Genomic DNA, 12,481 nt, shown 5'->3' with positions numbered 1-12,481 from the left:
AAAAATGGTTTATGCATTGGGTGCGGATGGGTATGCCAAAAATCTGGGCAATTTTTTGTAGACCTAGGTGGTCTATTGCCCATTACACAGCCCATTCAGACTGCCTTGTAGGTGCATCTCTAGCTAAGTAAATAGCCATGATGCAATGATGTACACATGAGGTTGTTCTATGTTTAGATAGCAACTCTATGGAGGTAAGCAGTAATGATGCAGTGGTGTGCAGGAGCCAGAGGTATGTTTTGAGGAAGAATTTATCCCAATGACTGATAGAGCACCACGTTATTCTGAAATTTGTAGGGGTGCATCATATTCACTGTTAGTCCGCACCCATATATTAATCGAAGTAGTATTAAGGTGTGACTTAGAAATGTATCACTAGAATTTGCTTAACATAGTGTGTTTAGAAATGTAACCATGCTTTCATGAAGAGTAATGTCGTAGTTCATTGCAAATTTATTTTAGTCAACGCATAATGATTGGTTTTCATGTAATGCGATGTATTAGGTTTAACGTGCACCATATTAAAGTTTGCACGTGTAGTCTGCTTACTCATGTATAAAGAGTAATGAAATTATTGCTTATAGTGTGATTTTAGGAGTGTGTTTAACAGTGTAAAGGCCTGATCGCATATACGTTTAAAGAGAAAGGCCTGTTCATTTCTTATGTTAGCTAAATGTTGTAGGCCGAAAAGGATTTCCCTTGCTAAAGGCTTTGGGTTTCAGGGTGATAGAAAATCTTGGAGAAGTGAAAAGTTTCTCGTTCTCATGTTTCTATTGCAGGTGCAAGGACACTTAGCTCGTTAGAGAGACTAGGCCTTTGTTTTAGGAGTTAGGATGGTACGAGAAGCCAATATGGGAGTACACCGGAATTTAGGGATGATACTTTCAGTAGAGATGGTGTCTAGGACCCAAGGTCAAGTTAACCGTCATTGGATGGAATACAAGTTTCACTGGAAAAGTACTGGAAGAAGACCTGGCTGAAGAGGTGTGCCGAAGGGCGTGTTCTATGTTTTTGGGATTTTGTATTAGGGACAGTGCCCTGAGGGTTGAGCAGTTGAGGTTTAGATGGGAAGCTAGAAGGAGCATCTTAGAGCGAGCTCTGCCTAAGTAAGTGCACTTCTAAGGAAGTCTTCACTTCTGAAACCTTTACTCTCTTGCCTGGGAGGGAAAATGCTAAGTAGGGATGTCACCTTAGAGTTAGAGTAGGGATAGATTAACTGATTTTTCTTTTAGGCTAATGACTTCTAATGTAGAGACTGGACTAATTATCGCATTTCTGAGGTTATTGGAATTGATTATTCTTCTTATTCAGAGTCGAATGAGACTCCTGCGTAGGTTATCATTTGTATTAGTGCCCATTTATTTTCTTCACCTTGTACTGAGGTGTTTGTATGTGCAGTTATACCTGGTTGTAATAAAATCCTAAAAATTTAGATTCGGAGTTAGTGGTCCTTTTGGAACGGAGATTTGATTCGGTTGATCTACACTATTTAGCAGATAAAAAGATCCTGGTGACCTGAGAGGATTCTTGGTGATGGTAAGACGGATAAGAATCCGGCGTCATCAACTCCAATATATTGTATGAAATCCTTTTGCGGTTGCAAACCTTGCATTTCTCAAAATCACAGAGCTTACAACGGAAAGTGGTCCATGCCACTTACCAAACCCCTTTTGTGATTCGGAACGTTTTTCTGAGGTGGGAACGGGGTTCTGCAAGTGATTTCAAATTGCAACGATGAGGGGGCTTGAAAGGTTTGGCCCTGCTGAATGGAATTTTCAGTGGCATGTATGAATGGTTTGCGACTGCAATTGATATCAAACCATTGAAATGTTACTGCCACCTCAAAGGAAGTGGGTAACGATTTGAAAGGGGGAAGTTGAACTTTTGAGACAACTATGCCTTTGAAACATTTTTTAAAGCAACCGCTGTTTTTTTAAGGCGTGTGGGTTGTTTTAAAAAGAAAACAGAATGTACCCCAGTGGGGAATGTGAATGTAGAGATGGAGGTCTCGGTCTGCGGCAGGCCGTCATCTTTAAGATTGCAGCCAATCACAGTGGGTCGCAAGTAGCGACTTGCCAAATGTATGTACATTAGTTTGGTTGCTCTGCAACCCACTGCTAAAAGGCATTTTGCGATGTGACCTATAAGCAAAGGTCAAAGTGGGCGGGATTCGTGGGCACAATGTCCCCATAGTATTTTTTAATTAACAAAAACAGTTCCTCTACTTTGTGACAACTGTCTCAGAATGGACAATTTCAAGAGTCAAGGTGCCTCAGAGTTAGAACGAAAGGAAGTCTCCTGTGCTGTGAAGCCAAACGAGTGACAGATAGAAAAACAAGAAAAACAACAAACACGCCTTCTTGCCAGGGTGTCTGCTGCCTAAAAGAAATTTAAATGTGAGCAACTGGTTAACCTGCAAATGTAAAGGCTGCTCTGAAGCCAGTATTGGATTTAACTGATGGAGTCACTTGAAGCTTCGTGATGACAATTATTTATTCTTTTTGAGAGATATTGAATGGGGTCATGAGCAATCTGGGGAGCACGTGCTTTCAATGGACACTTTAAAAAAAGGTTGCTGTAAGTACAGTCTGTGTTACACTAAAATCTACATTTTGGAAATACTTTTTACAATCTTCACCCTATATCTTTCTGTGCATTGTATTGCAGCATATGTTACACTGTGTGCAATTCAAGTTTAAAAGTAATGACTTGCATACTCACAGAGCTCTCTGTCACAGGCTGGGACATTGTTGCACTACAAATGCAATAGTCGCTATTGCCCCACTGCATCTACCAGGATTACATTCTGTACCTTTCCCACCGATTAGTTTAACTTGCATTCATTTAAGGTGTGAGTTATTTTAGATTCAGTTACCTGAAGGTAAAAGACCAATAAAAAGAACCTATAGGATATTTTAGGCAAGCTTTTGACTCTGCCCCCACGCTTACTTTCTCCACCCCCTTCATGGTCAGGATCAGAGTCACAAACTTTAATGTACTTTGACCACTGCCTATAAGGACATAGGTGTATTCCAAAATGACTGGCAGGCCGCAGCAAGTTGGCGGGGCCACTATATAAAACACGCCTTTTAGCAACCTGGCCCATATATTTGCATGGTACGAAGGGCATAGCTTACAGGTTTTAGAGTTGGCAGGTGAGTTTCAAGCAAGTGGAATCAGGAGATGCACACTGACTGTGTGGTTCAATGACACCCAATACACATTCTCAGTGACTGGTGCCCAAACCCAAACAGCACGTTGTGATCACAGGTCTTGGAATCAATATATGAATATGACATCTGCACTTCCTGAGAGAAGCACGGCATTTCGGGGAGGCAGAACTGGTTCTCTTGGGATGGCTCATGAGTTTGACTTGCCAGCAGTGGAGTTGAAGCAGTAGTTTATTTTGTGGAGTCGGTATGCATTTCAGAGGAACTAAAAAATGCTCAGGCGGTCAGTAAACTAATCAAGCCATGACAGTGACACATTAGGCAAAACATATGCTCTGCCAATAGATGCATGGGAAAATGCATGCTCGTGTGGTAGACATAACAGGGGTAAATGTATTTCATTTTGCAGTTGGACGAAACATTCCCGTGTGAAGATTAAGATTGCTCAGTACAATTATTATTCCACATTCCTATGTGAGTGCACCTGGATTATAAGGTATTAGTGTGCTAAATGTTTGGAGTCCACAGAGGATATCAGGTCCTTTGGCTTTCAGCTCACCTCTTATGCTGATGACACACAAATTGTGTTGTCGCTGACAGAGGGAGCTGAAAAGGAGACTGGGGACCGCTTCTAGGACTGTATGAGTGCCATTTCGGTCTGCATGTTCTCCAATTGTTTAAAACTCAATTCCGCCAAGACAGAGGTTTTAAAATTTGGCAACAATCCTCGGGTGTGGACACCAGATTGGTGGCCGGAGGATCTGGGCTTATATCCAGTACCCACAAGAAAAGCCAAGAATCTCGGAATTTTGGTGGACAACACTCTCACTATGGGGGACCAAGTAAATATGGTGACCTCAGCCTGCTTTATGGTTCTCAGAATAATCAGGAAAATTAAGTTCTTCCTGTCTGAGAGTAACCTTAAGACCGTGGTGACAGCACTTATAATGTCGCGTCTGGACTACTGCAATAGTTTATACCTTAATGTTCAAAAACAACATATGAACAGGTTGCAACTGGTCCAGAATGCAGCGGCTAGAATGCTGACCTGAACATCTAAGTTTGTTTCTGTCAAGGGAGAACTCAAGAAACTGCACTGGCTCCCAGTAAAGCTAAGAACACTCTTTAAGGCATTGTGTATCATCTTTAAGGCCGTTAATGGAACAGGACCCAAGTATCTCAAACGTAAACTTAAATGGTATGTTCCTGGTAGACTATTATTTTTTTCCCGGGAGTTTTATATAGCGCGAACTTGACCTGAATCCAATCAGGTATCAGAGCGCTTTACATAGCACCAGTTACGTTACATGAGGACACATTATGGTCAACTGGAGCCAAACAAGTGCAAGTCGCTTCATTAAAAAAAATACAATTGGGGAGGTAAAAGCTTCATTCTTTGCGCTTCTAGAGCGTGGAATGAACTCCCTTTCCGGCTCAGAAATGCCCCAGAACTCCTTTCCTTCCATAAGGGCCTGAAGACATGGCTCTTTTCTCAGTAGTATACCCTCAGCTTCTCCAGGTAATCAGTACTTAGCGCCAGGACACCCAAGGGTAATTGTGCGCTCTATAAGTATAAATAACATAACCTACTGCTTCTGCTCCTTTTTAGGGGTATCTTAACCTTTTTACATTTTGAGTTGGGTAAAAATAAAAAGTTTAATTTTAAAATGCTACTTTTATCACCCATTTTGAAGTCTGTAGCACTGTGAATAACAGGTCTTAATGTTACCCAGCCAGATTGTACACACTATTAGGTCTGGCTACAGCCCGCTTTAGTTGTCTTCCACTCTTTTGCTGCTAGTTTGTGTACGTTTACTTGGAAGGGTCTACTGATCTACTTAAAGGAGTATACCTTTCATATCTCATGCTGTTGCATCTTCAGTGTATCATTCTGCCTCCTATGGAGTGCTTTTAATGCAATGCACAAGGGTCTATTTTACAGCTAGTGTACACTCAACCATCACACGTTTTGCCACATATAATTGCTTTTCTCGCTACAATTAGCACCACTAATATTTTAGTCACCACCAATAACGTACCACAAAACTATCAATACCACACCACCACAACTACATCAGCAATAACACCACAAATACCAATATAATCAATACTACGAACAATACCACAGTGCCACAACCACTACCATCGCAAATACCAATATAACCACCATCGGCATTTACCAAATATTGGCAAAGCGAATATATTCTCATGCACTCATTAAAATATATTATGATTTTTATGATATGAACCGTTTTTGATGATGATGTATTGTAATCACTTGTCAAGAGTCTGTTCAAACATACAGGCTCTTTGTTGTGCAGATTTCTTTCATGTCTATTACTACACAGGAAATGCTTTAAAAGGTCACTGCCACTTCCGGGTCATTGTATGACTTTTGACAAAGACCGTGCTGTCAAAACGTATCAGTCAATAAATACTTATGCATCCTTTCTTCAAAATCCTGAGTGCGACTATTTCTTGCATCCTTTCTTCAAAATCCTGAGTGCGACTATTTCTTGCAATATTCAGACGTAAGGATATATATATATATATACACACACACAAAAAAGAAGTGGTCACCACTGTGTAACTATACGTGGATCAGAGTTTTTATAGGAAGAGTTTTTATTTTGCCAATACCTTTAGTGCCATTTCACAGAACTGCATGAAACTTAAAAAAGAGTTATTCCACTTATTCTCTTTTCTGGAAAGTTTTGTGCCAATAAGTCAAGCGGGAGGCCAAACAAAGAGGATGGGGGTCACAAAATATTGTGTTCCTAAGTTCTTTCCCATATGAAACTTTGCTCTTCCATACAGAAAAACAGATGACCATAATTACATCAACTTTGGCAAAAAGTAAGAACTTTACTCAAAGTGAGCTTTATGTAATTTGGTGTAAATCCTTTTAATTGTTTTTAATACATTTGTGTTTAAAGAGTTGGTCAGGTTGTTCTTTGAAGGATTACAAAGTTTGGCATATCTGGAAAGGGCTGTCTGACTGGCTGAGAGAGCTTTGTTTCCTGTTGGTCATTTCAGTACCGCTATTTGATTTGATGACTGCAACTCCAATGACATTGTTGCGACTGCCATCACAGGACTCGGGGACGTAATCCCAGTGTCCCGAAAATGTTTAAAAAATAATATATAAAAAGGCCAAAACTATTTTTTCCCATGCGATTTTCCATAGGGATTTTGAACATGACTACAGCCTGAACAGCTGAACGGAATTACATCATATTTTGCAGAAAGCTGGCTCTTGGTCGTTGGAGGTCACAACATTTTTTCCAAAAAATACAACTATTTTTCCTCGCTAATTCACAGTGGATTTCCTGTGCTTGTGTTTTTTCTAAATCTCCCCCGGTGGGAATTGTGAGATAATGGGGGAGACAGGGACAGGCGACCCATCCCTCCCGAATTTCATCACCAGGGACCCCATATCCTGGGGCTCAGCCCTATAAAATATTGGGACGGAGCATACGGCCCCCCTCCTAGGAAGATTTTGGCCCCGGTACCACCACCACCACCTCCTGGGGCCAGCACGTAAGAATTAAGGGGAGGAGGGCCCTGGCCCACCTTCCTGGGCCATCAGCCCCTGCCTTATAAAATACTGGGAGGGGGGCACAAGGTCGCCCTCCGGAGCTGATTTTGGCCCCGGGGACAACCACCACCCGGGGCCAAGTGAGATCTTTTAACAGGTGGGGAACCATGCGGCCCTCCCTCCCTGGGCCATATTCGGCCTGAGGTGTCCCGACCCCTGGGCCCCAGCCATGCAGAAAAATGGGAGGTTGAAAATACGCGCTTCTCAAAGAGCTAATAATGGCTCTGGGGACCCCATGTCTCAGGACTAGCTCAGCTATGTCCCGGGGTGCCCACCCCTAGGGCATAGTGGTTCAAGTGCAGGCAGGGAAACCTGTGTTAACTCCTGCTTTGCAGGAGCAATTTCAAAAGGTCCTGCCATGAGAGAGGAAACATTAAGTCTGCTCCCAGCGGGCGGGGCAAGAAAACTGTCATGCCTGCTGGGAGCAGACTTTTCATCGGTTCCATTCCCCGATGTGAGGTGGACGGGTAAACAGATGGAAAAATTGATCCCACCCACAGGGAGCAGCTTACTAGCAGCTCCCTGCAGGTGGGGGGCAATGCTGCTGGAGGTGGGGAGCTGTCTGGGTTCACGGGGCTTCCCCCATGGCCCCAAACAATAACACAGTGAGTGCCCTGGGCAGGATTCAGGGCAGCCACCATATGGGGTCCCCAGGGCCAATACTGTTCAGGTGAGGGAGCTCTGTGACCCCTCCCCCTTCAGACAAGGGCCTGGGTGATGGGATTCCCAGGCAGGAAATCAACCCAGGAGGGGGACTGCATGCCTCCCTCCCCAATTACAGTAAGGCAGGGCCAGGGTAGATGGGGTCCCTGGGGCAGGGGGTTGCATGCCCCCTCCTCATTTACATAAGGCCGGGCCCTGGGAGATGGGGGTCCGTAGGCGAAATACATCCCAGGGAGGGGGGCTTGTGGCCACCCACTCAGCTTGGCTGCCTTTTGGGGGGTTGGCCACAGAGCATGGGTGCTGACCAGGTTTTGTTCCCATCCCCCAGGGTGCACGTCCAAAGACTCTGCACGGCACAGTGGTGGCTGCAGGCCAGGCCCTGTGGCCCACCACCCCACTGATTTAATAAAAAATAAAAAAATGCCTAGAAATTCACTGACAAAAAGAAAGGTTATAGAGATGTGCAAGTTTTGTTCAGAATTTACACACACAAAACCATAAAAATTCAGCTGCTATAGTCTTTGCTCCATTACTATTTTCATAGATTCCTTGATTCCCGATGGAACTTTGCCCTATAACTAAATTCCATTAAGACTGCTACCCTGACACGTTGGACCCACGGCGATTGGAGTTTGTTCCGAATAGCACTCCGTTAGTGTTGAATCCAGTTGATGATTGCTTCCCATTTCACCCAAGTGCTAGAAACAAGAGGACGCGTTTTTGGGACCATTATCTTGAGTCTTGTCCCATGCGACCCTCAGGTTTTAAATCTTTTCTATCCAAGACCTACTTATCCCACTGGCTATGAACTGGGACTACTATCTTGAGTCCGTGTGTAGTTTGTATTACATCACCAGCCTTAAAATCATTTCCATGAATTGCCAGCACAAGGTGATCCTGTGCGGTTTCACTTTGAAAAAGTGACTTCTACCTTTGCGATAGTCTGCTTGAACTCAGAGGTATCTTCTGAACCTCTTAGAGCCTTATCTTCCTCTGGAAACCAGAATGACCTTGGAAAAGTTGTTTGTGCATATTGTACAGAGCCCGGTGCACTACAATTTATGGTCTTTCTATATACAATGAACTAAAGAATGTTTTTCTGACTCTGAAGGATGGTTTAAGCACATCGTACTTCCGAAAAGCACGTCGGGGCATTTTCTTTGTTTCTGTATATGGTGTGTTGAATTGCGTCCTTAGTTGGAGTTTATTGTAATAGTTGTTGGTTCTCATCACGTCTTTTTTTGGATTATTTTTGTTTTCTGTGGAAACGTACTGAAATTGTATGGTTTTCTCCCCATTAGATTAGGGCTCTTATGTATGATATAGAATTCTATATAAAACTAATTAATGTTATGTTTATTGTATATCAATGTGACAAAAAGTGACAAAAAATGTGTATCTTTTAATAATAAATGAAGTGAACTATTAGTCTGTGGGACACTGTTTATTGCGGGTTCTTTACAGAACGGTTAAAATAACTTGATAAGGGGTAGATTTGTGTATATTGTTTTTCCTTTCCCTGGTTCTCCCCTTATTCATTCTTTCTACAGGGACCCTCTTTTGGGTATTTTTCAACTACCCCACATAATACATCACTCATAACATCTTCTATGACATCACCAATAATTATGACATCACCAATAATATCAGTACACTATCTGCTACAAAATTATTGATGAGAAAACTGTGCATGGCGGGGCACGGGTTATAGTTACCTTAGGGCACGAGTTATAGTCACTTGAGATAACTGGTACTAGAACACCTGAATTTCAATGGTTGTGTGTGTGTAAATTCTGAATCCAAGTATAAAGTTCAGATTTAAGTTTTTTTTATTTTACTTCCCAACTATAATGTCTCTATAACATTTGAAATGTACTGAAAAAAGGCTAAAGTTACATTATGGTTAGGTATGGTAATACGATTTTAGCTTACATTTCCCAAGAAATTCACTGAAAAAAAGCACAGGTTCACTTGACATTTTAGTTATGTGTTAAAATGAGATAAATACTAATGTTTGCATAATAAAATAAATAAATAAAAAACATATTGCAATTCACAGGTTATAGTTTACTGATCCAACTATAACTTGCACCTTGCCATGCACTGCTTACGACCTTACATACACCACTAATAACATCATACAATCATTGTGACTCTGTTCTATACAGTTTGTGGACTTGAAGTGTATCAGCACTCTACACCTATAGACAATGCTCTATTTACCTTGGTGGGATATAGACAATGCTCTATTAACCTTGGTGGGATAACCCTCTTAAAGATGCCGCATGACCCGCAATTTTAAGTAGAGAGGTTGACGGGTATGCATATACTACTGCAAATTAACCGTCTGTTGACCCCCATGGACAACCTTATGTCGTTTAGGAAAGTACAGTACACACATTCCTGAGGTGGCCACAACGGCATACAACTTTAAAGGCATGATATCACTGCCAGTGCGAGATAAACCACTTATAAATTGGACAACTCTATATTCTACATTATTCAACAATCTGAAATGCCTAAAAATCTTCAGCAAAGTTCCAGAAATAAACTGCCAAGTCTTGTAAACATCCTGGCTAAAGACAATTTGTCTATATCACTATTTCAATTACTTAACATGGGCACTTGTCCGGATATCCACTAATGGATAACATATTGACAAAAGCAGCTTTGGCCTTTCGCACTTTTATTTTTTGGACAGGTTTTGGTGTAAAAACCTCAACCTATTTTCAAACATACCTCTGCAACACACATTAGATGAACTCAGCCTTAGACGTGTTTATCATGGAGTATTACTTGCATCCCAAACTTTAATATGTAAACGGTGCACCCTCTAACTTTTAACATGCACCAACATACTTGTCTCCAGGGCTTACACTATTTCCATTCTATGTCCCCACACTTGTACAATCAGTGACTCTAAACTCTATAGGACCATGGAGATACCAGTGAAATCATCCATGATGTCATTTCAGATGTTATCAGTAATATCAATTAACATGCCAAGAGTGACGTACAATGTGAAGTCGCAAGCAATGCCCGGTGGGGCTCAAGTTACTGTTAGCTCAGTAAATTACAACTGGCGAATTTCAGGGTTTTTTCCCCCTCTCTAAATAAATGTTACTTTTTAATGTTATTTCAACACCTAACAATAACGTTACTTTTACCTTTTGTTTTTTCAGTGAATATATGTATACGTGACTCTGTAAGCACACATTGTCACAGAGTGCCAGTGTGACATATTGTACACAATGTGTCACCAGTACTGCTTGATACGTGTTCCTTTTGATATGTATACGATGTTGGAAGGGCTTAAAAACAGCTGTGAAAACTATAGAGACCATTGAAGTAAGTGTGCTATTTAAATCATACACTTCCCACCCACATTCATACAAATATAGGAGTGCATCTATTATTTTTATCTCCGCACCCACATTTCTGAAGAGAAAAGTTGATGGAAAGCAGTTACCTTTTCTGCCCCGGAGTAGCTTGATACGCAATGTTTACGAAGTGAGGCGCGCTCATCTTTGAACAATAGATGCTCTGTGGTAACAGATCACCAAGCCAAAAAATGCAACCCAAAACAAGGCGAGCAAGAAAAACTGTTCTTTCTGGACTGCCTTGCCTACCTGTATGCCAGCGGAACTGCCCCCTCCCAGACCCAGGCAAGAGGATATTCCGGAACTGCAGGTTTCGTGTGCGTTTTCAGCTAGTCCGTCTGGTTTCAGGAAAACAAACTACTGTAACCTTTGATTTAGCAATCTACCGTGTGCCACAAAAGAATAGAAACATTTACTGACACCACCAAAAATATTAGTGTGATGTTTCATGCCTGGAACAGCACCGCGCGCCTTTATGCAGATCATTAGAACCTTAGTAGGACAACTGTAACTATGCAAAGTGTAATAAAAGTTGCTTTAATTATAACTGCTCTAATGACGTTCTTCACCGCACACTGAAATATTTCGCCGTGCTCTTAATACATTCCAGTTGCAACACTGAACGTCATTTACAATGCACACATTAAAAGCACATTAAGTGAATGGGTCATAAAAAGTTCTCATAAAAAAAGTGTTATCTCCCAATTGAGTTAACATAATTTAACTGCTCTAGCTAGGATGAAAGGCGGAGCAGCAGAATTGGACCACCGATTTCATCAGGAGGTGCTGAACGAAAAGAACTGCCGTTATTTTTGTTGGTCCTTTTTCTGATTTATGGATTTTAAGAGTCAGAGGCCTGAATGTGTCCAAAGGCGGGCGCGGGCAAGTTCAGATGGTCTTGTGTTCTCCTTCGTATTCTGGGCCTTTTAGTCCTGTCATTTTATAAAGGGAAAATAAAACCTACTGGCACCAGAATACGACTAGAAGACAGGGCGAAACACTCACGCCAACAGCGACATAACTCTGGCTCTTTTGATTTAAGCGCACGAGGGTGAGGCGTGCATTTTTGGTGAAAGACTGCTTCCTAACGTTTTTTTCCTCACAAACTGGAACCCCCGAGTTGCCCAGGTCCATGCATGAGTACCACATCCAGTCCAAGCGTTTAATTTCTAGTCTAGAACGTGTATTCCTGATTACACCATTGTGCACCCCAACTACAAGCCCCAGAATGCAAAGCAAACACCTAGAAAAGATGAACTCCTCACGGGTGTGCCTGGAAAACTCGAGATCCCTGAACAACACAGGAGAACATGTAAGATAAAACTCTACAATGGCACAGAAAAATAATAAAGACATTTAAAACTGTATATTTTCAGCACATGCTCGCATTTTACAAAGCGCGTGCTTGCTTATTGCGTGGCACCAACGCATACAGCAGTCTTCACGAAAATAACTCAACATATTAAAAAGCAAAAAGAATTGACCGCTCGCCTCAAGACAAAACTTCTTAACCAACCAGAACACTTTCACACTTTGTGTATCCTCCATACAAACATGTCTGTCTAGGTATGCGGCATACTTAACAGTAATTGGTAACATTAGGTTGGCTTAAAGTCCAGTTGTGGTTTCCCACGGGCGTATATACGCATTTGTTTCTTAACGAGATACAG

At 41.8% G+C, this 12,481-nt stretch overlaps 1 protein-coding gene across 8 annotated transcripts in view; it reads right to left on the bottom strand.

Moving 5' to 3' along the window:
- Positions 1–12,481, bottom strand: part of SPTSSB (serine palmitoyltransferase small subunit B) — a 61,020-nt gene that overhangs the window by 47,724 nt on the left and 815 nt on the right. The window contains exon 1 of one of the 8 annotated variants that reach the window (XM_085635218.1): positions 12,396–12,440. The exons of 4 other annotated variants lie outside the window; for them this stretch is intronic. Coding sequence is in view for 1 of the 4 variants with exons in the window: in XM_085635224.1 (XP_085491350.1) it covers positions 10,901–10,956 (56 nt within the window). In the remaining 3 variants the exon portion in view is untranslated. Of the gene's footprint in view, positions 1–10,900; positions 11,178–12,395; positions 12,441–12,481 lie in introns of those variants that run through there. 3 more of the 8 variants (XM_085635222.1, XM_085635224.1, XM_085635216.1) reach the window with 3 other exon arrangements.

The sequence above is a fragment of the Triturus cristatus genome, chromosome 11, assembly GCF_964204655.1.
Source record: "Triturus cristatus chromosome 11, aTriCri1.1, whole genome shotgun sequence".
NCBI lineage: Eukaryota > Metazoa > Chordata > Amphibia > Caudata > Salamandridae > Triturus > Triturus cristatus.
Note: the sequence above shows the minus strand (reverse complement) of the source record. Positions and strands in the feature narration are given on the sequence as shown.